General features: G+C 42.3%; 1 protein-coding gene across 1 annotated transcript; it reads right to left on the reverse strand.

Moving 5' to 3' along the window:
- LOC109903489 (thrombospondin-3a) lies at positions 1–15,207 on the reverse strand. Its single transcript, XM_031788515.1, has 22 exons — positions 14,893–15,207; positions 13,234–13,437; positions 12,701–12,948; positions 12,234–12,336; positions 12,094–12,126; positions 11,888–11,970; positions 11,737–11,788; positions 11,466–11,614; positions 11,046–11,186; positions 10,861–10,935; positions 10,433–10,585; positions 10,068–10,286; positions 9,799–9,958; positions 9,499–9,617; positions 9,312–9,364; positions 8,598–8,779; positions 8,106–8,284; positions 6,228–6,276; positions 5,827–6,023; positions 4,549–4,721; positions 1,591–1,730; positions 1–1,475 (listed from the first exon to the last, which is right to left on the reverse strand). Exons 1-22 carry the CDS (start codon positions 14,984–14,986, stop codon positions 1,414–1,416), a joined length of 2,868 nt encoding a protein of 955 aa, XP_031644375.1. The 5' UTR covers positions 14,987–15,207; the 3' UTR covers positions 1–1,413.
- Positions 15,208–23,028: the final 7,821 nt, after the last annotated feature.

Consider the following 23,028-nt stretch of genomic DNA (forward strand, 5'->3'; position numbering starts at 1 on the left):
GAATGGGAAGAGGCTTTATTTCAATTATGTGGTAGCACAAATGCTCAACTCCATTACAAAGCAAGTTACAATGTAACATGTTAAAATACAGTGTCATCATTGAGTTATTACAGTGTTACTACACTGACATAAGAATAACGTAATTAGGCTATGTGACACATAATATGATATTAAATATAGCAAGTTCTGTACAATGTATATGGATTTCTATGACTGGCTATTAATATGGAACAGAGAAGAAGACAGTGGAGACAGACTGGGCAGTTCAGTCAGTTGAGCCCTGGGGTCTGTCTGCTCCTGGGAGGTATGATGACAACCACAGCACTCAACGATTAGATACAGTTAGCACCAGTGTCACCACATACTTCACTGACTGGATGACCTCGGAACAGCAGTGCACACTCACAGTTGCTCTTGACAGTTTTTTTTTCTAAGTCGTATCATTCATTAGCATTCTTGCTGTGTACAGAATCACAAAGGTCAAATAAACATATTTTTAAGAAATTCAATTGTTTATTATTTTTTGTGGACAAAGACTGTGTTGCTCTTTGTTTATGCTTCTGTTTAACTAATCAGTTAAAGATGACTTAAAGAAACACATCCAATAAGGCTTTATTTCATATTCAATTACTGGGCACAGAATCAGATGCCCAGGAAAGTATACACTAGAATCCACAGAGATCCACATTTATTCAAATTAGGGACATAATTCCACTATTAAAGGCTTAAAGTAATATGGCTAAATAACTGCAAGTCTACAGTCTCTTGTGACAGATCTGTATTTTGCTGCTGAGATGACATTATCTGGTCATGACAGAGTTACCCGGAGTTTCATATTCAGAGGATGTACAGTATTTTTCAAATCCCCATCATCCCTGTAACACTAGCTTATGTTTTTTATTTTACAGTTAGATATGAGATTTAAAAAAACATCCTTTAACTGTTCAGTCTTAAAACACAAAATATAATCAATGTATTCCTATGATAGCTGTAAATACACAAACACAAAGCAACAACAGCACTCATACCTAACGCAACAGTCAAACTCAACGGTTAACCGCTATCATTCACACAACCACCGTTCATACAGTGAAATTGAAGGCAAGGACAGCAACTCAAACCCAGAAGTAACACAGTCCTACATACATTCATTATCATGTATCCTTTTTCCAAAGTCTAGTACCTTTTTGCTTTTCCAGTCTGGTATAACAACAATGTTGTAAATTGGTTCTTCTTCCTCCTTTACCACAACTCTGAAACTCCTCCCCTTTCACTCATGGGCAGACACAGTCACACACATTAACAGCAGTTGAAATGCTGTACTGAGAGGCAGTAAGAGTGTGTGTGTAGAGAGACAGTGCTGGACAGGTTACTCATCTACATGCCTCAGCACTCACACATCCTCGAATCCTCTCACACCTTGATGTGCAGCAGAACCTGTTTGCGATATGGGTTGAAGTCGTCTGGAACAGTGTCTAATAAACAACAGATACATGAAGCAGAACATACAAGTAAATTAGTTCACTAGCATTATGTTGTTCAATACAAGTATCGTTAGTGGTTAGTAGCAATGTGAAGAACGCTGCTTACCGTTGCAGCGGTAGCGCAGGTTGGACCAGATGATGTTCTCTTGGGAGAAACAGAAGACCCCCAGTCGTCCGCCTCTCATGGTAGTGTCAATCACCACGCCAGAGTCAGCGACCATCTCCGTCCCCTCATATAACTTCACCCTGCCACAGAGCAATGCACAAATCAGGGGACCCTTAAAATCCCTTGTCATTTCAAGTCATGTTCCCTCTGGTAATTATCCAAATGAAAGTCATCCTATAACTTCACACTGTCCTTATTTATACCACTGTCACATACCCATAACGTGATTGTTGTGGGTAGCTGTAGTAGTTGGCATGTGGTCATATAAGAGATTAGTCAAATGAAGTGCTACCAAACTAAAACCCAGTGGCAAGTAAACACAGAACTCAAAATGGGTGATTTGGATGAACAGAGAAAGAGAGACAGAGAGAGCAGGCCCAGCCCCTGTCCCAGTCGCTGCCTGAGTGAGTGCAGTGCATCGCTGCAGTGCTCCATTGACTCCTCTGCACAGCATACAAAGCAGGTGTCTCTCTGTTTGGGTCTGAATAGGGCCTCCCTGCCTCTAAAAAACATGTCTCTCTCTTTCTCCACTCACTGCACCCAACTGGAGAGACCCCCCCCCCTCCCTCCGCAACCTCCTTAAACTTTTTTTATAATGGGCAGTGGCGTGTATTCATGGATTCCAAGGGAAGCTAGGCTTCCCCAAAAAAATGGACCAAGAAAAAAACATTAAAAATTATGTATCTTTTGCCTCTGTGTTTCATACATTTCCTTCAATTCGCAACAGGATGAATGTATCTCACCAGAGAAAGCATCTGATCTAACGTAACAGTGCCCCTCTGTCTCAGTATGTGTAGTGTATCTATCCGACGCTGTCTGGTCAGAAAGAGTATGAAATTGTTGCTGCCCATAGCATTGAATGCAAGGGAAGCCAGCGAGCATTTGGTCTCCATTGATTAGAAATAAAAAATAATAATAGCCAATCAGTGTTGAGCTAAACTGTGTGAGCTCAGCTCTGAAAGGTCCTGGAGCACCAAAAAAAAAAGTGTCAAGGGAAGCCAGTTTGGATTTGGCTTCAGACTAATCACATCACAAGCCAAACATCAACATTGACAGAAAAAAACGTGAATTGTTGCATCTCTTTGTGTTGTTGTCTTCCGGGGGCTAGCTTGCTAAAATTGTGCCTTTCCTAAAATTAGCAATGGATGGAGATCGGGATTTGGACTTGTGGTTTTACTTAATTCTCCGTACTGGCCAATGATTATAACAGCGATTCTGATCTAACCATAAATTCATACATTGTGCCCCTGGACGTTAACAAGTAGCTAGATGTAGTATGCTGGCCTGGTGCATCGTTGCCCATGAAAGGTAGTTAGGCTAAATGACAAGGAAAACAAAAAGTGTGTATTGTATGACAGAGTCATAGGCCGTTTAGGCAACATTAGAGAGGAGGATGACATTGGCGTTTCTCTACAAGTCAGGTGCGTCAACAAGTTTTTTCTACTTGTACGCATGCAAACACACACAAATATACACACACACACACAAATCAGTTCCATGGACAGCCACATCATATTTAGCTTATGTTGATTGGACTAAATCGTTTTTGGTATATTTTAGTTGTCACTGTATTAGACTAAGGAGAGGTGATTTGATGATGTTGAAGTTGAAATTGTGCTGGAATAGTGGAGGCAGCTCCTGTTTTCTTTGCGACTTGTGGTAACTTTCCGTGGTTCTAAATCAATAGTTGTTTAGTAGTCCGAAAATGTCAGAAACATTACCCTGCTTGACCATGCTGTAGGTCATGTAACTGTTTGTTACAGGCAATATGTTTTGTGGACTTCACCAGACAGGTGTTGCTCTCCGATTTTGTAATGAAACAAATATGTGGTTGAATTTAATCTGCCGCTGTGTCTTCTTATTGTCTCGGCCTTATGCCTTATAAATCACGGTGTCAAGGCAGGTTATAGAGCAAATAAATATCACCACATAATATCGCTTTTTGTTCTGGCTTGGCTTCCCCGGTGATTTTACCTACACATCGCTACTGATAATGGGCCAGAGATGTGAGGGTTTTGAGAGATGCTCAAACGCAGGTGTTGGTTCAAATGAATGTGTTTTCTGAAAATGTCTTGCTGATGCTTTGTTGAGCACAATGTGGTATTTATGCCACCCAATAAATCTGGTTTATTAAACTATTTGCATAAGCAATATGTTCCTCAGACATGACATCTGATTGAAGATATTCTCTTACACTCTTAGAATTTGACAATCTGCTTGAGATTTTTCCCTATTCTTCTATGTTACTCTCATTGACTCCCTCACACTTGTTTATCTTTCTGTTTATTTCTCTGACTTTGATACTCTCCCTGCTCTCTCCCTCTCTTGCCCCCCCCCCCCCTCTCTCTTGCTCACTTTCTCTCTCTCAGACCCCCCACTCTACAGTAGTTTCCTCTGGATCTGCATATGAACGGCACTCAGAAAATTCTTGCCAAGGATTTGGTTGGCATGGCAACAGGGACAATAGAGGGCCAGGGGGCCCGGTCTCTCTGTAAAAGTCACAAAGAGGTTTAGGAGGGAAAAAATATGGAGTATAAATTGGTGAATAGCGACCAAGTCCACCAAACTGCCACCAGCCAACTTTCTTTTTCTTTTTTAATCATCCAAGCCAAGCCAAGGCAGTGTAAACTCCCTCTAGTGGTCAACAGTGGTCACACAGCTGTGTACCACAACTGTGTCCTGTCCAGTGAGGATGAACTCAGCTTCAAGTGCAAACCCATCAAACCCATCTGCCCCTAATTTAGTAAAAAAATATGGAATTCTGATACATAGTTAAGCAGGTACTAAAGGACTTTGACAATAAAACAGTTACTGAACATCGGCTACAAATAGAAAGTAGTAGATTAAAATAAAATAAAAATAATAAATAACTAAGAGAGAAAGAGGGGTGTGGCCTACCTGATGTAGCCCACCTGGGGCCTGTGGCTGAGCTGCCAGCGGTAAGATGTCTTGTCTCTCCAGCCAACGTTCCGTGGGTCCGACCACAGCAGCTTCACCTCCCCGTTGGTGTCCCCTGTGTGCCACAGGGCGTTACGCAGGTACTCACCAGGCCCTGTACGGGACTTCACTGCCTGTAGGGGAACAAGAAAGAAAGAAAGAAAGAAAGAAAGAAAGAAAGAAAGAAAGAAAGAAAGAAAGAAAGAAAGAAAGAAAGAAAGAAAGAAAGAAAGAAAGAAAGAAAGAAGAAAGAAAGAAAGAAAGAAAGAAAGAAAGAAAGAAAGAAAGACAGACAGACAGACAGACAGACAGACAGACAGACAGACAGACAGACAGACAGACAGACAGACAGACAGACAGACAGACAGACAGACAGACAGACAGACAGACAGACAGACAGACAGACAGACAGACAGACAGACAGACAGACAGACAGACAGACAGACAGACAGACAGACAGACAGACAGACAGACAGACAGACAGACAGACAGACAGACAGACAGACAGACAGACAGACAGACAGACAGACAGACAGACAGACAGACAGACAGACAGACAGACAGACAGACAGACAGACAGACAGACAGACAGACAGACAGACAGACAGACAGACAGACAGACAGACAGACAGACAGACAGACAGACAGACAGACAGACAGACAGACAGACAGACAGACAGACAGACAGACAGACAGACAGACAGACAGACAGACAGACAGACAGACAGACAGACAGACAGACAGACAGACAGACAGACAGACAGACAGACAGACAGACAGACAGACAGACAGACAGACAGACAGACAGACAGACAGACAGACAGACAGACAGACAGACAGACAGACAGACAGACAGACAGACAGACAGACAGACAGACAGACAGACAGACAGACAGACAGACAGACAGACAGACAGACAGACAGACAGACAGACAGACAGACAGACAGACAGACAGACAGACAGACAGACAGACAGACAGACAGACAGACAGACAGACAGACAGACAGACAGACAGACAGACAAGACAGACAGAGATTGTTGTATATTCTGAACCCTGTAGTAGATTATTTTATATAACCATCAAAGGTTTTTACAATGCCACCACAACATGCTTTGTTGTACTTATATCCAACAACAGAGTCTGTCTGAAGGTGATTCTCAGGAAGTGTCCCGATTCAGCCAAGGTTCTTATCAGTAGCACCACCTATAGGCTGCTGTGTTTGTGTCCCATCACTCACTTTGAGCTGCAGGCCAGGTTGGGCCATGGCCCTGAAGGGTGTCGACTGCCAGTAGGTCTGCTCTGTCTGTTTCCACATCACCACGTAGAAGGAAGAGGAGTCCTGGTAGCCGAAGATGAAGCCTGCATAGTCGTCGTCCGTCACCGTGTTAATGTGGAAGGTGCCTTCAAAGTCCACCCCGTTGAACGCTGTGTAGCCTGGGGGAGGTCATTACGTTGAGTCAGGTCAATTCAGTTCATTGGAATTTAAAAATGTATATATTTCTTTCCAGCACCTTTTCAATACACTGCTATAATGAAATCACGGTGTAGGCCTAAAAATGAGCAATTATATTTAGAGTACATACATCACAGGACTAGGACAAGAAGTAACAAAAAACTTAACCCATAACATGAACTTACCCACAGCTAAACCAGGATCACTGTTCATGGTCTGAACTATTTCCATGCCCTGCAATAAAAGAGGACTCGCTAAAATCAGAATCTATATGCACAATGAATCACACACCTACAGTGAGGGAAAAAAGTATTTGATCCCCTGCTGATTTTGTATGTTTGCCCACTGACAAAGAAATGATCAGTCAATAATTTTAATGGTAGGTTTATTTGAACAGTGAGAGACAGAATAACAACAAAAAATCCAGAAAAACGCATGTCAAAAATGTTATAAATTGATTTGCATTTTAATGAGGGAAATAAGTATTTGACCCCTCTGCAAAACATGATTTAGTACTTGGTGGCAAAACCCTTGTTGGCAATCAGAGGTCAGATGTTTTTTGTAGTTGGCCACCAGGTTTGCACACATCTCAGGAGGGATTTGTCCCACTCCACTTTGCAGATCTTCTCCAACTCTTTAAGGTTTTGAGGCTGACGTTTGGCAACTCGAACCTTCAGCTCCCTCCACAGACTACCTAGGCCACTCCAGGACCTTAATGTGCTTCTTCTTGAGCCACTCCTTTGTTGCCTTGGCCGTGTGTTTTGGGTCATTGTCATGCTGGAATACCCATCCACGACCCATTTTCAATGCCCTGGCTGAGGGAAGGAGGTTCTCACCCAAGATTTGACGGTATATGGCCCCGTCCATCGTCCCTTTGATGCGGTGAAGTTGTCCTGTCCCCTTAGCAGAAAAACACCCCCAAAGCATAATGTTTCCACCTCCATGTTTGAAGGTGGGAATGGTGTTCTTGGGGTCATAGGCAACATTCCTCCTCCTCCAAACACGGCGAGTTGATGCCAAAGAGCTCCATTTTGGTCTCATCTGACCACAACACTTTCACCCAGTTGTCCTCTGAATCATTCAGATGTTCATTGGCAAACTTCAGACAAGAATGTATATGTGCTTTCTTGAGCAGGGGGACCTTGCGGGCGCTGCAGGATTTCAGTCCTTCACAGCGTAGTGTGTTACCAATTGTTTTCTTGGTGACTATGGTCCCAGTTGCCTTAAGATCATTGACAAGATCCTCCCGTGTAGTTCTGGGATGATTCCCCACCGTTCTCATGATCATTGCAACTCCACAAGGTGAGATCTTGCATGGAGCCCCAGGCCGAGGGAGATTGACAGTTCTTATGTGTTTCTTCCATTTGCGAATAATCGCACCAACTGTTGTCACCTTCTCACCAAGCTGCTTGGCGATGGTCTTGTAGCCCATTCCAGCCTTGTGTAGGTCTACAATCTTGTCCCTGACATCCTTGGAGAGCTCTTTTTTCTTGGTCTTGGCCATGGTGGAGAGTTCGGAATCTGATTGATTGATTGGTTGTCTTTTATACAGGTAACAAGCTGCTCCCTTTAAGAGTGTGCTCCTAATCTCAGCTCGGTACCTGTATAAAAGACACCTGGGAGCCAGAAATCTTTCTGATTGAGAGGGGGTCAAATACTTATTTCCCTCATTAAAATGCAAATCCATTTATAACATTTTTGACATGCGTTTTTCTGGATTTTTTGTTGTTATTCTGTCTCTCACTGTTCAAATAAACCTACCATTAAAAGTATAGACTGATCATTTCTTTGTCAGTGGGCAAATGTACAAAATCAGCAGGGGATCAAATACTTTTTTCCCTCACTGTAATTTTTGAGTATTCCATAAGAACTTGACAAATATGCACAATGCAATATACCAGGCTTTAGACTGTAGTCAATGCACTAACATAGGCCTATTTATAATAACCATAATGGTGCTCCTTGTAAACTGATTTCAGAGTAGGAGGATAACCTTAAAGGGATATTTCAGCCTACGATCAAAGTTGTTCATGTGTTGAGCCAAAGAGGTCAAGCGAGTTCACCTGATTGAGCACCACCCAATTGGGATCGATCTGGGCATCGCCCTCTGGATCCAGAATGACTGTCTGATAGGCTCTGAAGTCTGTCAGTGTGACCTCTGAACTCTCAGGGCACACATCAATCAGATCCCAGACTGAATCATTGTCAAAGTCGTTCTCACACACATCGCCCACCCCGTTACCTGGGAGAGGAGAGGGAGACGGCCATAGTAAGACAGAGGGGCACTTTTGAAGCATTTAGCAATGCAGAAGTAAAATAATAAGCAAAAACTTGAACAGTGAACCTATCCCTTTAACGGTTGGTTACTGTTAAAGGGATAGTTCACTGTTCAAGTTTTAATAACGGTTGGTTACTGTTAACGGGATAGTTCACTGTTCAAGTTTTAATAACGGTTGGTTACTGTTAAAGGGATAGTTCACTGTTCAAGTTTTAATAACGGTTGGTTACTGTTAACGGGATAGTTCACTGTTCAAGTTTTAATAACGGTTGGTTACTGTTAGAATCTTTCTGGTTGGGATTGGTGATAAGTCTGCAGTTGTCTTGTACGTCTGGGAATCCGTCATTGTCATCGTCATCGTCACAGTCGTCCCCAAGGCCATCGTTGTCCGAGTCCAGCTGGGAGCTGTTGGGATGGTCAGGGCAGTTGTCCCTGGAATCCTGGTGACCGTCCCCATCCCTGGGACACACATAGACGCATTGGAATTCAGTTCAACTCAAAGGATGGGATTTAATTCAAGACATGCTCTAGCGCAGTGCACTAGACAACCAACAATGCGCCTTAGGCATTTTAAACAACGGTCATAGAGATCGCATTCATGGTAAATGCTGCGCATGTCGGCTCAATTGTACATTACCTTTAAAAATCGGGTATAGTGTGCCTTGCATTGAATCCTGGCCCAAGTCGTGTTCACAAATTTTGTTTGTACTGAAATAGTTTGCATTTTTTTGATCACCTAGAAAAACACCATCAGGAAGATCTAACAACTGCAGCACAAAAACAAGCCTCAGCAGGTGTGTGTGTCTACTTGTAAATCCCAGTAGGTGTAAAGTGAATGTGTGTTTTTGTGAATATGAGCGCAGCAGGTGAATGTATGTGGGTGTTAGCCACAGCAGGTGTAGCGCTGTGTGACAGCTGTAGCAGTGTGAGTGCAGTTTGTATGTGTTTGTGTGTAGGCGGGCGGGTGTGCGTGTTGAAGTCAGAGACTCACGTGTCCTGGTCAGTGTCACACACATCCCCCACCAGATCATTGTCAATGTCCGTCTAGAGGGAGAAGGTCAGAATAAACCAAAGACAAGACAAATGAGCAGCCTAAACCCCTGTTTCAGCCAAGAGTGGCTGAATATCTTCTGTAGATCCACATTTTGGGAGTTGGGGGTGTGTGAAGGTTATTTTACCTGCATGGGGTTGCTGATCTCAGGGCAGCTGTCGCAGGCGTCTCCTACACCGTCTCCATCCCTGTCAGTCTGCATGGGGTTGGGGACTTTGGGGCAGTTGTCCAGCACGTTGGGGATACCTGAACACCAGGGTAAGACAGGGGGGCGACATGAGGGCCATCACCTAGTTGCAATGAGTGTAATGTCAACTTCCACTGCGGCCCACAAAGTTGTCTCCCAGACATCTTGCCGTTTATGTGTGAGTGAGTGTGTGAGTGAAAGTGTGAGTCTGTGTGCGCACGCGCCTGTGTGAATACACACCATCTCCATCTATGTCATTGTCACAGGCGTCTCCTTGCCCGTTGCTGTCCGTATCCCTCTGGTCAATGTTAGGGACATTGGGACAGTTGTCACAGGCGTCACCGAAAGAGTCTGTGTCTGAGTTCTGCTGATCTTTGTTGGGTTCTAGTCGACAGTTATCCTGCAAAATATAACCGTTATGGTCATGAGAAAAATTAGAAACAATGACTTACAATCATTCACATACACCCAGATACAATTACCACAGAGGGTCTGAGATGGAAACACACCTCCACATTCTTGATGCCGTCCCCATCTGCGTCCTCGTCACACTGGTCTCCGATGCCGTCGTTGTCTGCGTCCTCCTGGCCTGAGTTGGGTGTGTAAACACAGTTGTCCTGTTTACAGTGCTTGTCATTGTCCATACAGGGCAGAGAGCGGTCTGGGTATCCATCAATGTCTGTGTCTGTGCCACAAGTGTTCCCGTTACCGGCCCAGCCAATGTTGCACTGGAGAGTGGAACAAAGGAGAGCATTTTCAACCAAACCTAAAGAACATCTATAAAGTAGTATACCGAGGCTGGCAGTATAGGGTAGTGTGGCTCCTCTGTTCCTGTCCAGGAGGGCAAAGGTAGTAAAAGACCACTGTTGCTTACCGCACAGGACACCTCTCCGTTCCTCTCTATAATGCAGTGGGCGTTGGCATCACAAGGGTTAAAGCTGAGTGTGGCACAGGACCTACGGGGCACGCAGCCCACTGTCTGGTTCCCCAAGTAACCCACCTTACAGCCACCACACCTGAACGAGCCCTGGGAGAGATGGAGAGATGGAGAGGTGGGAGAGAGAGAGAGAGAGAGAGAGAGAGAGAGAGAGAGAGAGAGAGGAGGAGGACGAGGGAGAGAGAGAAGGAGAGGTGGGAGAGAGTGAGAGGAGGAGGGGCGAGAGAGGAGCAAGGGAGAGAGAACAGCTTTACTACACAGCGGCTCTACAGTACTCTCACGCTCAGAGAGCGTTGTCTCGTTTGTGAAGATTTGATGCTGTACATACATTGTAATAAACACATTTGAAAAGGGTTTCTGCTTACGATGGTGTTGGTACACATGGAGTGGGGCACACAGGCGTTGGCAACTTCAATACACTCATCGATGTCTGCACACTCCTGTAGACAAAACCACAGCAAGGTGTGTGAGGAAGAAATAAGACAATAGGGAATTATGGATTATGTCAGCAAGGAAAAAAGTGATAGTGTGTGTGTGTTTGTGTGTGTACCTGTTTGTGGTGGTTGGCGTACTCCAGTCCGACCCCAAAGAGGGGTGGGCCCCAGAGACCAGGGGGGCAGAGCTCACAGCTGAAACCCTTCACTGTGTTTATACACGCACCTGGAGAGTAGCAGGGCTGGGCTATGGAACACTGAGACAGGTTAGAGAGACAGAGAATAGAAATAGAGAGAGTGGGGGAGACGAGAGAGAAATAGACAGAGATAAGTAGTACAGTAGGGGCTCTTTGAAATAAGAGCCGTGCTGAGTACAGTACTTGAAGTGACAGGGTCTATTTTGACAACAGCTCAGCTGTCACCCTAAAAGCCTTGTCAATTCACATTGCTTCAACTGTGAGCTTGAGGCAGTGTAAAAACACAATTTAAAACCCAGCCAGGCTAATTTCCATTTCCTATCTGTTATTGTGTCATACCTCGTCAATGTCTTGGCAGTGGGTTCCGTTGCCCGTCATGCCCTCTGGACAGGGACTACAGCGGTACCCTGGGTAGTCAGAGGTCTCCATGCAGGACAGGCCCCTAAAACAGGGGTTGGGGGAGCAGCGGGAACGAGGGTCGTGGAAGCCTGGAGGTCAACACACTGTTGGTTTAGGTTTCGTATTTATGAGCAAGACAAGAACAGGGAACATGAGGAATGGGTCACATTTTTCAGTACACATAGTTTTTTTCCCATGGCTGTTCACTCACCACACACTTGGCACTCCAGAATGGTGTTCCTAATCAGGGACATCTCCTTCACCTGGAGACATCAATGAAAATGCACAATCACATACAGTATGCAGACACACACACATGCTGCATGCATACACTTGTACAAACCCACACAAACATAACCCACCTGCTCTCTGATGTCCTCTCGCAGCTCTCCTAGGATCTGGTTAAAGATGATCAGCTGACCAATCAGAGCCTTTGTGTGGTCTCCTGACATACAATACCCACAGAATGCCCAATCATTGTCAAGTAAAGCCAACACACATTTCCATAAGACATTGATTTCACTGTATACTTGAAAAGAGACATTTGGATACATTTGGATACACTCACCTAGAATGGAGTTCACTTCTGCAGTCGCACCGACTGTAAGAAGAGGAAAAGGACTTTAGGTTGAAACATGTTCAGGATACACATCTGATTAACTTTTTTCATTACAGACTTGGAAAGTCATATAGTGATTTTGGACACACCTGTGCTGTAGACTGATGAATCCCCCTGGAATGGACAGTCTGTCAGGGTACCTGCTTTGGCCACACTGCCCCCTAGCGCAATTTTGAGGGACTCCACAGCACCCTGTAATGGGAGAAGCTTGGATCACACCATGCAGTGGTTGAAGCTGCTATGATATGATTAGATATGACAGCTGTTGCCATGTTTAAAGGTAGTCAAAGAGGACCACCTCTCAATTAAAAGTTGCCTCCACTCCTCATCTGCTCCACTTCATCTACACTGATGTGAAAGACCTTGACAGGTGAAAGCTCATTTCCAGTAGGTATCCACCATATTGTTTCACCCTGTGTTTTAAATAAGTGCAGATTGAGGATAGGAGATGAGGATAACAAGCCACGTTGGGCTACTGAGATGAAGCCCTGGCCCCTAGCTAAAGGGGCATGGGATTTACTTGGGACTTAGTGTCAGACTCAGTGCTCCTTGTCACCTGTAGCCTTGCGTAGGCCTTGAAGCCATTACGAATCTCCACCTTCTCCGCGGGGAGAGGGACCAATGGAGGGAGGCCCTGGCTGGAGTCAGCTAATCGACAATTGACGTAGAGCTCCAGGTGTAGGTTGTCTCTGCGCAGGCCTCCGATCCGGAGAATAATGGAGTGTGTGCGACCATCAGCCAGGTTTGTGCTCTGGAGGTTCACTGTGTGAAGTTTGCCATCCTCCCTCACGTAACGCACCAGAGCTACGAGAGAGGGTAACAGGGGGAGAAAAACTCAAATTGAGGGATTTACTGAACATGGACAGGTAACTAATAACAGCTAAAGAAAAACAAGGAGAGAAAAGTAAAATGGATAGAAAAAAGGGGGATGAAAAAGGGAAACTTGATGGACAGATTGATATTCATGTGAACACTTTTAAATACTAAAGGTGGTTTGAGACTGAGTTAGTTGTACGCTCCTTCACAGAGAAACTGGGAAATGGTTCATTCTGTTTTAGTCAGTGAGTGAGAGTGACAGTATCTAAGTACCTTTATTGATCTTTCCCATGATGGCCAGCTCCAGGTACTTCTTGTTCTCCTCTTTGCTGTAGAGGCCCAGCAGCACCCCTCCCATCTTGGGAGGCAAGCGGAATGTGGACACGATGTAGATGTCACTGAACACACTCATGGCACCTGTCACCTTCCCCACCGCAGACACACTGGACTTGGAGTCCAGGGTTAGCATGTCAATGACTGGAGAGGGGGTGGGGAGAGAGAGACAGAGAGAAGGAAGGAGAGAATGACAGAGAATGATAATGAAGAAGAGAACGTGTATCTATCTACCATTTTCCCTGATCAAAGGCTCTCATCCAGTCCCATGATGACGCTTCACCTTTGACCCTTGCCCAGGTATATGAGGACAACTGTTGAGTGACTTCTTGACATCTCTGAAGCAACATCCAAATTACCCAAAAAAACATCTGACTCTTATTAGAACCATATCCCTTATGAAGACTTCTTAAATCAGAAGAACAAGTTTTACAAGTTATTTTATTTCACTAAAAAATTGTCCCAATCTACAGTTTACATGTCCGTTTAATAGGCAGATAGTACAGTGTTATAACATTGTAGGTTTCAAATACATAGCACATATCAACTATTTTCTTACACGTATTTTTCAATTTACTTTCTCTTCCTATGACTTTGAATTTCCCTCTGTCTTTGTTGTCTTTCCTAGATTGTGCACCAATACAGAATTAATTTACTTCCATCAATTTTAGCAGTGGCATTCCTGAACATTATCACAGAGAACTTCACAGTGCCAAAAGTCAAAGCCCATGTTGACACATTGCTGGATATTAAAACCCAGGAGGAAACAAAAGAGAGAGGAATACAAGGAGCGGGACTCCTGGCTGCTTTCTGGCTCTTAGTAAGAAGGCTTTCCTCTTCCTCCTTCCTCTCTGCCTCCCTCTCTCTGCTATTATTTCTGACATATCCTCACCCATTCACACACTGGTTTAGACAATGGGGTTTGGCAATGGTCAGGATTTCTGCCACAAGCAGGCTGTGAGCACTCAAAGGGGAAAGAGGGGAATAAGGGGAAAGTCAGCCAAGGAAGTCATAAAATAGTTGGCTTAGCACTTTCTCTGTTCCTGTCTATGTCAGAAATAATACAAGTGGAGGAGACATGAACAGTTATGACATGTGGAAGGAAAAAACTTGTCATCTCAAAAAAGAAAGAAAAAAGAGAGGATATATCATTTAAAGAAAATATTAAATATTATTAGTTAAAGAACCTAATTGACCAGCAGTGAAACAAGACCAACATAACCAAGATGAATGAGAAAACAGATGATAGAAACTAGCCTATAGAGATAAAATAGCATATTTCAAGCCATAAAGGTGAGAGACAAACGTTGCACCCTGTGTGTGGAGTGTTTTAAACTCGAGTTAGAAATGGTTATAGGGCGCGCAGGCACTTCATTTTAAATATTATTACAGTTGTAACTCGTATTTTCAGGATTATAATAACCATCTCGAGTTTATGTGCGTCTATGGCAGAACAAAGTGAAGTCCAGACCAAAAATGCGAGCTTGTTTGAAATAACTGTCTGCATTAATTCATTTCGAAAACACACTTCCCCTTAATTGAATTAGATTATTCACAAAATGCGCACTACTATGAGTTAGTTAGTATTATTTATTTTACCTTGCATATCTTTCTGATCCATTGGCTCACATGTTGCAACGAATATAAATGTGGATAGAGCCAGAAAAGTTGGCACATCGCGCCTCGCACCCATGTCCCAAGAAACGGTGTGTGAAAGTTGACAAGAAAGTCAACAGCAGTAAATAACTATCCGCCGAGAGTCCAGTTTGATGTTGATGAATGGAGCTTAATTTCAAAGTGAACAAAAATAAGTCTGCAGAGTGAGTTGACCGCAGAATGTAGGTTTAAGAACAGTTACAAATGTCGACTGGCTTCTTACGGGCGCGCTCCAGCCAAGTACCTCGTCCGCACAGAGTGGATGTGACAGTGAGAGAGGGAGTTCATTCGCCTGTTATAAATTGAGGCGTGCGGTGTTTCCAACTTTCTCAATTCTCATGTTATACAGACATAATATAGGCTGTGCCCGTAGTCTATATGGTAATTAACCTGATAAAGTTATTTCCTTTGTTTAAGGTATAGCAGGGCTATTCAACTCTTACCCTATGATGTCCGGAGCCTGCTGGTTTTCTGTTCTAGCTGATAATTAATTGCACCCACCTGGTGTCCCAGGTCTAAATATGCCCCTGATTAGAAGGGAACAATGAATGAACGCAGGTAGAACTGGCTTCGAGGTCCAGAGTTGAGTTTGAGAGGCATATAGCCTTAAGTAGGCGATGTACTTCAAACATATCAGACTATCCTCCCAGGGCATTAAGATAAAAGAGGGGAAGGAAAGAAGAACAAAACAGAAAAACAAACAAGATGTCATAAAATGGTTCACATGTGTTTCCATGATTGTAGGCTAAGTTCTACTAAGCTAACATCTGGAATTGTTTTAAGATGGTCATACCATGGATCATTTAGCTATTTGATTTTACATTTTAGGACCCCTTTAGGTGGCCTACCAAAATTATAAATATTTTTGGGTTGTTGATAAAATTAAAATACTATAGGCCATAGAAAAGTATTGAATAACACATTCATAAATGGCAAATAGATAGTCAATAAATAAATAATAAGGAATAAGGTTTTGAAGTGTCTGTCCTATATCTAGGAGATAGAAGAAAGCTCATGAAATCTTTTTTTTTTTGACACTCCTTAAACGTTTTGGCACAAAACTACATCCATCATTCCATTAATTTGTATGGGATACTATGAGACAAGGGGTTGTAGGGCAAAACTGAGAACACCATCCTGTTCATGAGAGTCTCATCTTTCCATTCCAATGTTATATTCACTTGTAGGCCAAATCTAAAGTTCAATGTGTTTCCATCGCATTTTTAACTCTACCAATAGTCTGTCACAAAAACCTTTGCATTAAACTGCAAATGTGTATAGCCTACTCTGGTCTTCCAACAGCGATCTAGCCAACAGCTTGCAGATACAAGCCTGTCTGTAATGTCCTATCCCGGAGCTCGAGAAATTGACATTACTAAGCTGCTCCCGAATGTACTACGTAGTCCATGTGGGGTTTAATGACATTATGAAGGGCAGCTCTGAACAGTTGAAACTGGATTTTAAATAGCTGATTGACTTTCTGCTAGACACTAAGAAAATACCCATCATATCTGACCCTGTGCCATCTCTGAATCGTGGCATTGAACGCTTTAGCAGGATTATTTCTCTTCACAACTGGCTACGTGATTATTGCAGCTCAATGGGTGTAACTTTTGTTGACAATTTCAATACCTTTTGGAAACAAAACAGGTTTTATGAGGATGGGATCCACACAAATCATTTGAGTTCCTGGATCCTTTCACAGCATTATAAGGCTGTGTTGAGACAATGACTTATCAATGACCCAAGCCCAACTCATCTTATCCCTACCATTGTGACATTGAGTTGTCATAATGCTTCAGCAAATGTACATTATACCAGGGGCATTGGTAGACACAATTTAAGTAGCCTAATTGATGTCCCTCTAACTGCCCTGAATGCCTCTGCTGATCCGACAGCTATTGTATGTAGTAATCATGTGCCTATTGAACCGGATTTATAATGTTAGCACTGAGGCGATATGCCCTAGTAGGAAGTCCACTGTGTGCAGCTCACCCTGCACTAACATAAATAACATGAACATATCTACTTCTGTCCTAAGCTTCCAAGTAAAGCAATGAAAAATAGTAAGCATCCCAGAAAAGTGCTCAAAATAGTCCATGTTAACATATGTAGCTTAAGCAACCAGGTTCATGAAATCAATCATTTGCTAGTAACAGATGACATTCATATTCTGACTATCTTTGAAACTCACTTAGATAATACTTTTGTTGATACAGGGATAGCAATACAAGGTTAAAACATTGACAGCATATGCAGAAATGCAAATGGTGGAGGTGTTGCTGTTTAAATTCAGAACCACATTCATGTAAAGCTTAGAGAGGATCTGATGTTAAATCCTTTTGAAATAATATGGCTACAGGTTCAGCTGCCTCACCTAAGTCCATTCTTGTGGGAAGCTGCTATAGACCACCAAGTGCTAACAGTCAGTATCTGGATAACATGTGTGAACTGCTTGATAATGTATGTGACATCAACAGTGAGGTATTTTTTGGGGTGATTTAAATATTAACTGGCTTTCACCAAGCTGCAAACTCAAGAAAAAGCTTCAAACTGTGACCAGGGCCTGCAACCTGGTTCAGGTTATCAGTCAACCTATCAGGGTAGTTACAAACAGCACAGGAATAAAATCATCAACATCTATTTATCAAATCTTTACTAATGCTGCAGAAATGTGCTTGAAAGCAGTATCCAGATCCATTGGATGTAGTGATCACAATATAGTAGCCAAATTTAGGAAAACCAAAGTAAAAAACAGGGCTAGGCCTAATATAGTGTACAAAAGGTCATACAAGAAGTTTTGCAGTGATTCCTATGTTGTTGATGTAAATAATATCTGTTGGTCCGTGGGGTATATCGAGGAGCAAACAGATGCTGCACTTGACAAATTTATGAAATTGCTTATTCCAGTTACTAATAAGCATGCAACAATTAAGAAAATTACTGTAAAAGCGGTTAAATCCCCATGGATTGATGAGGAATTGTATGGTTGAGAGGGATGAGGCAAAAGGAATGTCAAATAAGTCTGGCTGCACAACCGATTGGCAAACGTATTGCAAATTGAGAAATCTTGAGACTAAACTGAATAAAAAGAAGAAGAAACTACACTACGAAACAAAGATAAATGACATAAAGAATGAGAGTAAAAAGCTTTGGAGCACCTTAAATAACATTTTGGGGAAACAAAGTCAAACTCAGCTCCATCATTCATTGAATCAGATGGCTCCTTCATCACAAAATCGACTGATATTGCCAACTACTTTAAAGATTTTTTCATTGGCATGATTAGCAATGACATGCCAGCAACAAATGCTGACACTACACATCCAAGTATATCTGACCAAATGATGAAAGACAAGCATTGTAATTTTGAATTCCGTAAAGAAATTGTGGAAGAGGTGATTAAATTATTTTTGTTTATCAACAATGACAAACCACCGGGGTCTGACAACTTGGACGGAAAATTACTGAGGATAATAGTGGATGATATTGCCACTCCTATTTGCCATATTTTCAATTTAAGCCTACTAGAAAGTGTGTGCCCCCTCAGGCCTGTAGGGAAGCAAAAGGCATTCTGCTACCTAAAAATAGTAAAGCCCCCTTTACTGGCTCAAATAGCCAACCAATCAACCTGTTACCAACCCTTTGGAAACTTTTGGAAAAAATCGTGTTTGACCAGATACATTGTTATTTTACAGTAAACAAATTGACAACAGACTTTCAGCATGCTTATAGGGGAAGGACATTCAACAAGCACAACACTTGCACAAATGACTGATGATTGGCTGTGAGAAACTGATGATGAAAAGATTGTGGGGGCTGTTTTGTTAGACTTCAGTGGGGCTTTTGGGATTATGCTACTGGAAAACGTATGTGTTACTGCTTTACACTCCTTGTTATATTGTGGATAAAGAGTTACCTGTCTAACAGAACACAGAGGGTGTTCTTTAATGGAAGCCTCTACAACATAATGCAGGTAGAATCAGGATTTCCCCAGGGCAGCTGTCTAGGCCCCTTACTTTTTACCATCTTTACTAACGACATGCCAGTGGCTTTGAGAAAAGCCAGTGTGTCTATGTATGCAGATGACTCAACACTATACACGTCAGCTACTACAGCAACTGAAATGACTGCAACACTTAACAAAGAGCTGCAGTTAGCTTCAGACTGGGTGGCAAGGAATAAGTTAGTCCTAAATATTTCTTAAACTAAAAGCACTGTATTTGGGACAAATCATTCACTAAACCCTAAATCTCAACTAAATCTTGTAATAAATAGTGTGGAAATTCAGCAAGTTTAAGTGACTAAACTGCTTGGAGTAACACTGGATTGTAAACTGTCATGGTCAAAACATATTGATACAACAATAGCTAAGATGAGGAGAAGTCTGTCCATAATAAAGCTCTGCGCTACCTTCTTAACAACACTATCAACAAGGCAAGTCCTACAGGCCCTAGTTTTGTCACACCTGAACTACTGTTCAGTCGAGTGGTCAGGTGCCACAAAAAGGGAATTAGGAAAATTGCAATTGGCTCAGAACAGGGCAGCACGGCTGGCCCTAGGATGTATACAGAGAACTAACATTAATCATATGCATGTCAATCTATCCTGGCTGAATGTGGAGGAGAGATTGACTTCATCACTACTTGTATTTGTGAGAAGTATTGATATGTTTCAACAACTGGTACACAGCGTGAACACCCATTCATACCCCACAAGACATGTCACATGAAGTCTCGTCACAGTCCCCAAGTCCAGAACAGACTCTGGGAGGTGCACAGTACTACATCGAGCCATGACTACATGGAACTCTATTCCACATCAAGTAACTGATCCATCAGTAAAATGTTATACAATAAAATAAATAAAATACACCTTATGGAACCAGGGGGACTGTGAAGCAACACAAACATAGGCAGAAACACATGCATATACACACACAATAACATACACACACGTACACATAGATTTTGTATTGTAGTTTTGTGGTAGTGGTGGAGTAGGGGCCTGAGGGCACAAAGTGTGTTGTGAAATCTGCGAATGTATTGTAATGTTTTTAAAATTGTATAACTGCCTTAATTTTGCTGGACCCCAGGAAGAGTAGCTGCTGCCAAGGGGATCCATAATAAATATAAATACAAATACATGATGAGATTATTATGGATAACAGCGAGAATATTTTTATTTCTCTAATGGCAGTCAAGCTTTGATCATCATGTCAGCAGAATAAGACACTTAACATTTCTTGAAAAGGAGTATCAAGATCACCACACACTTTCACCACCCTGTGAAGTTCATCATAACTTATTTCATCTGTAGCCTACCTAATAAACTGCATGGTTTCGCAAGTCCTTAGTGGGAGAACCACACACCATATCAAAGCGTGACTCCAAGTTTACTTCAAAATAATTGTTATTAAATCAATATTTGCCCAAAAATGCATTTCCACCACCATTTCTTGTATTATTAATTTTACAGACACAAAAAAATCCCACCATGTCTAATGAAGAAATTATCTGTTGGCATTTATAAAATTGTACTGAAACTTCCTGTTTCCATCACAGCTGTTATGATTTTTTTTATAGTATAACTTAACTTGCAGAAAAATGGTGGATGCAAACATGGTTATTAATTGAAATAGCAGTTAAATAAATTCATGTTGTTATTGAAAGTAGCACAAAACCTTTGCAACTAAACTGAACAAAAATATAAACATGACATGGCAAGTGTTGGTCCCATGTTTCATGAGCTGAAATAAAAGATCCCATGAATGTACCATGCACACAAAAAAGTGTCTTTCTCTCAGATGTTTTGAGCACATTTGCTTACATGTTAGTGAGCATTTCTCCTTTGCCAAGATAATCCATTCACTTGACAGGTGTAGCATATCAAGAAGCGGATTAAACAGCAGGATCATTACACAGGTGTACCTTGTGCTGGGGGACAATAAAAGGTGCTGTTTTGTCTCACAACACAATGCCACAAATGTCTCAAATTTTGAGGGATCGTGCAATTGGAATGATGACTACAGGAATGTCCACCAGAGCTGATGCCAGATAACTGAATGTTAATTTCTCTACCATAAGCCACCTCCAATGTCAATTTAGAGAATTTGGCAGTACGTCCAACTGGCCTCACAAACGCAGACCACGTGTATGGCTTTATGTTGGCGAGCGGTTTGCTGACGTTGTGAACAGAGTCAACGTTGTGAACAGAGTGCCCCATGATGTTGGTGGGGTTATGGTATAAGCAGGTATAAGCTACGGACAGCGTGTTCAAGTTCCAGCCAATATCCAGCAACTGGGATAACATTCCACAGGCCACAATCAACAGCCTGATCAATGTGAAGGAGATGTGTCGTGATGCATGAGGCAAATGGTGGTCATGCCAGATACTGACTGCTGGTGTTCTGATCTACACTCCTACCTGTTTTTTAAGGTATCTGTGACCAACAGATGCATATCTGTATTCCCAGTCATGTGAAATCCATAGATTAGGGCCTAATGAATTTATTTAAATTGACTGATTTGTTTATATGACCTGTAACTCTGCCAAATCTTTGAAATTATTGCATTTCTATTTTTTTCCCAGTATAAATGTGCACTCGAGAGCATGTCATTACAAAGCACACATATCTTTTTTTACATCAGTGTTAACAGAAGGCTAAAGAAATGACTACATTCAACAAATATTTTGAATCTTTGTAAAATGGCCATTTCACTTTCTCATGAAAAGGCTACATGAGTAAATCTTCTAAATGCATAAAACTTCTCTCCTCAAGTCTCAAGCCCTCCTCATTTTCCTATCCCTCAGCTTGTGAAATGTTTTTGTTTGATTACTTATGAGTTGCCAGGGCAACTTGGGTTTAACAGCATGTGATGAAGAAAATATATTTCTCATACATTTTCTTTATTGGACCATGATGACAACTGGATATGCCTATGCAAAATATAGACCCACTCATTGTTGCCACATTTCTGGATTGACACCTTTCCAACAAGCCTGTACTATGTATGGTTTTGGATTCCAGTGTCTGGTTTTTCATATGGGTTTTCCTGAGAGGAAAATATGAGTGAATGTATTGAGTCTTATCCTGGTCGAGATGAATATGTTATGACTCACCGTTATAGCACTATTTACCAAACTAAATCCAGACGAATTTCTGACCTCTGTTCATTGTTGCAAATTGCGCACATGCAGTGTTGCGTTTTTTCCCCGCTCTTAAAACAAGAATTATTTTCCAGATCATTTTTCAAGGTCATTAAACTCAGCCCCTAGAGATTTCATTGAAAGCAGAGGGAGTTTCTTTTAATCGGGGTGTAGCTCTGTGATTGTTCCAAAACGCGTAAGGGGGAAGAAACGGGTGGATCTCAAATATTCTGATGCGGAAAGAGACGCGCATGCCACGCCACGCACGCACGCACACGCTAAACAAAACAAAAACCCTGCGTCAACATGAGCCAATACGGGACTCCTTGCCGCTGGCGTCAACAGCAGATGTTGGTTAGGGGAAGGGTTAACAAATATGCTAAGTAGTTACAAAGTAGCTAAAATTGTCCGTGATGAGATTCGAACACCACCCAGATCCCAGAAATGTTCCATACACAGAAAAAGCGTATTTGTGCACAAATGTATTTACATCCCTGCTAGTGAGCATTTCTCCTTTGTCAAGATAATCCATCTGCCTGACAGGTGTGGCATATCAAGAGGCTGATTTAACAGCATGATCATGACACATGTGCACCTTGCTCTGGGGCAATAAAAGGCCACTAAAATGTGCAGTTTTGTCACATCACAATTCCACAAATGTCTCAAGTTTTGAAGGAGCGTGCAATTGGCATGATAACTGCAGGAATGTCCACCATAATTTTTGCCAGAGAATTGAATGTTCATTTCTCTACCATAAGCCTCCTCCAATGTCCTTTTTAGAGAATTTGGCAGAAACCGTCTAAGGGAAGCTCATCTATCTGCATGCTTGTCATCCTCACCAGGGTGACCTGACTGCAGTTTGGCGTCAAAACTGACTTCCGTTGGCAAATGCTCACATTCAATGGCCACTAGCTTGCTGGAGAAGTGTGC

The sequence above is a fragment of the Oncorhynchus kisutch genome, linkage group LG2, assembly GCF_002021735.2.
Source record: "Oncorhynchus kisutch isolate 150728-3 linkage group LG2, Okis_V2, whole genome shotgun sequence".
Taxonomy (NCBI): domain Eukaryota; kingdom Metazoa; phylum Chordata; class Actinopteri; order Salmoniformes; family Salmonidae; genus Oncorhynchus; species Oncorhynchus kisutch.

Coding starts and splice junctions, on each gene's coding strand:
- LOC109903489 (XM_031788515.1), bottom strand. CDS start 14,986: ATGGGTGCGAGGCGCGATGTGCCAACTTTTCTGGCTCTATCCACATTT. Junction 11,187..11,465: donor ACTGCCAAGACATTGACGAG/GTATGACACAAT, acceptor AACCTGTCTCAG/TGTTCCATAGCCCAGCCCTG. Junction 8,285..8,597: donor CAACCAGAAAGATTCTAACA/GTAACCAACCGT, acceptor CTCCTCTCCCAG/GTAACGGGGTGGGCGATGTG.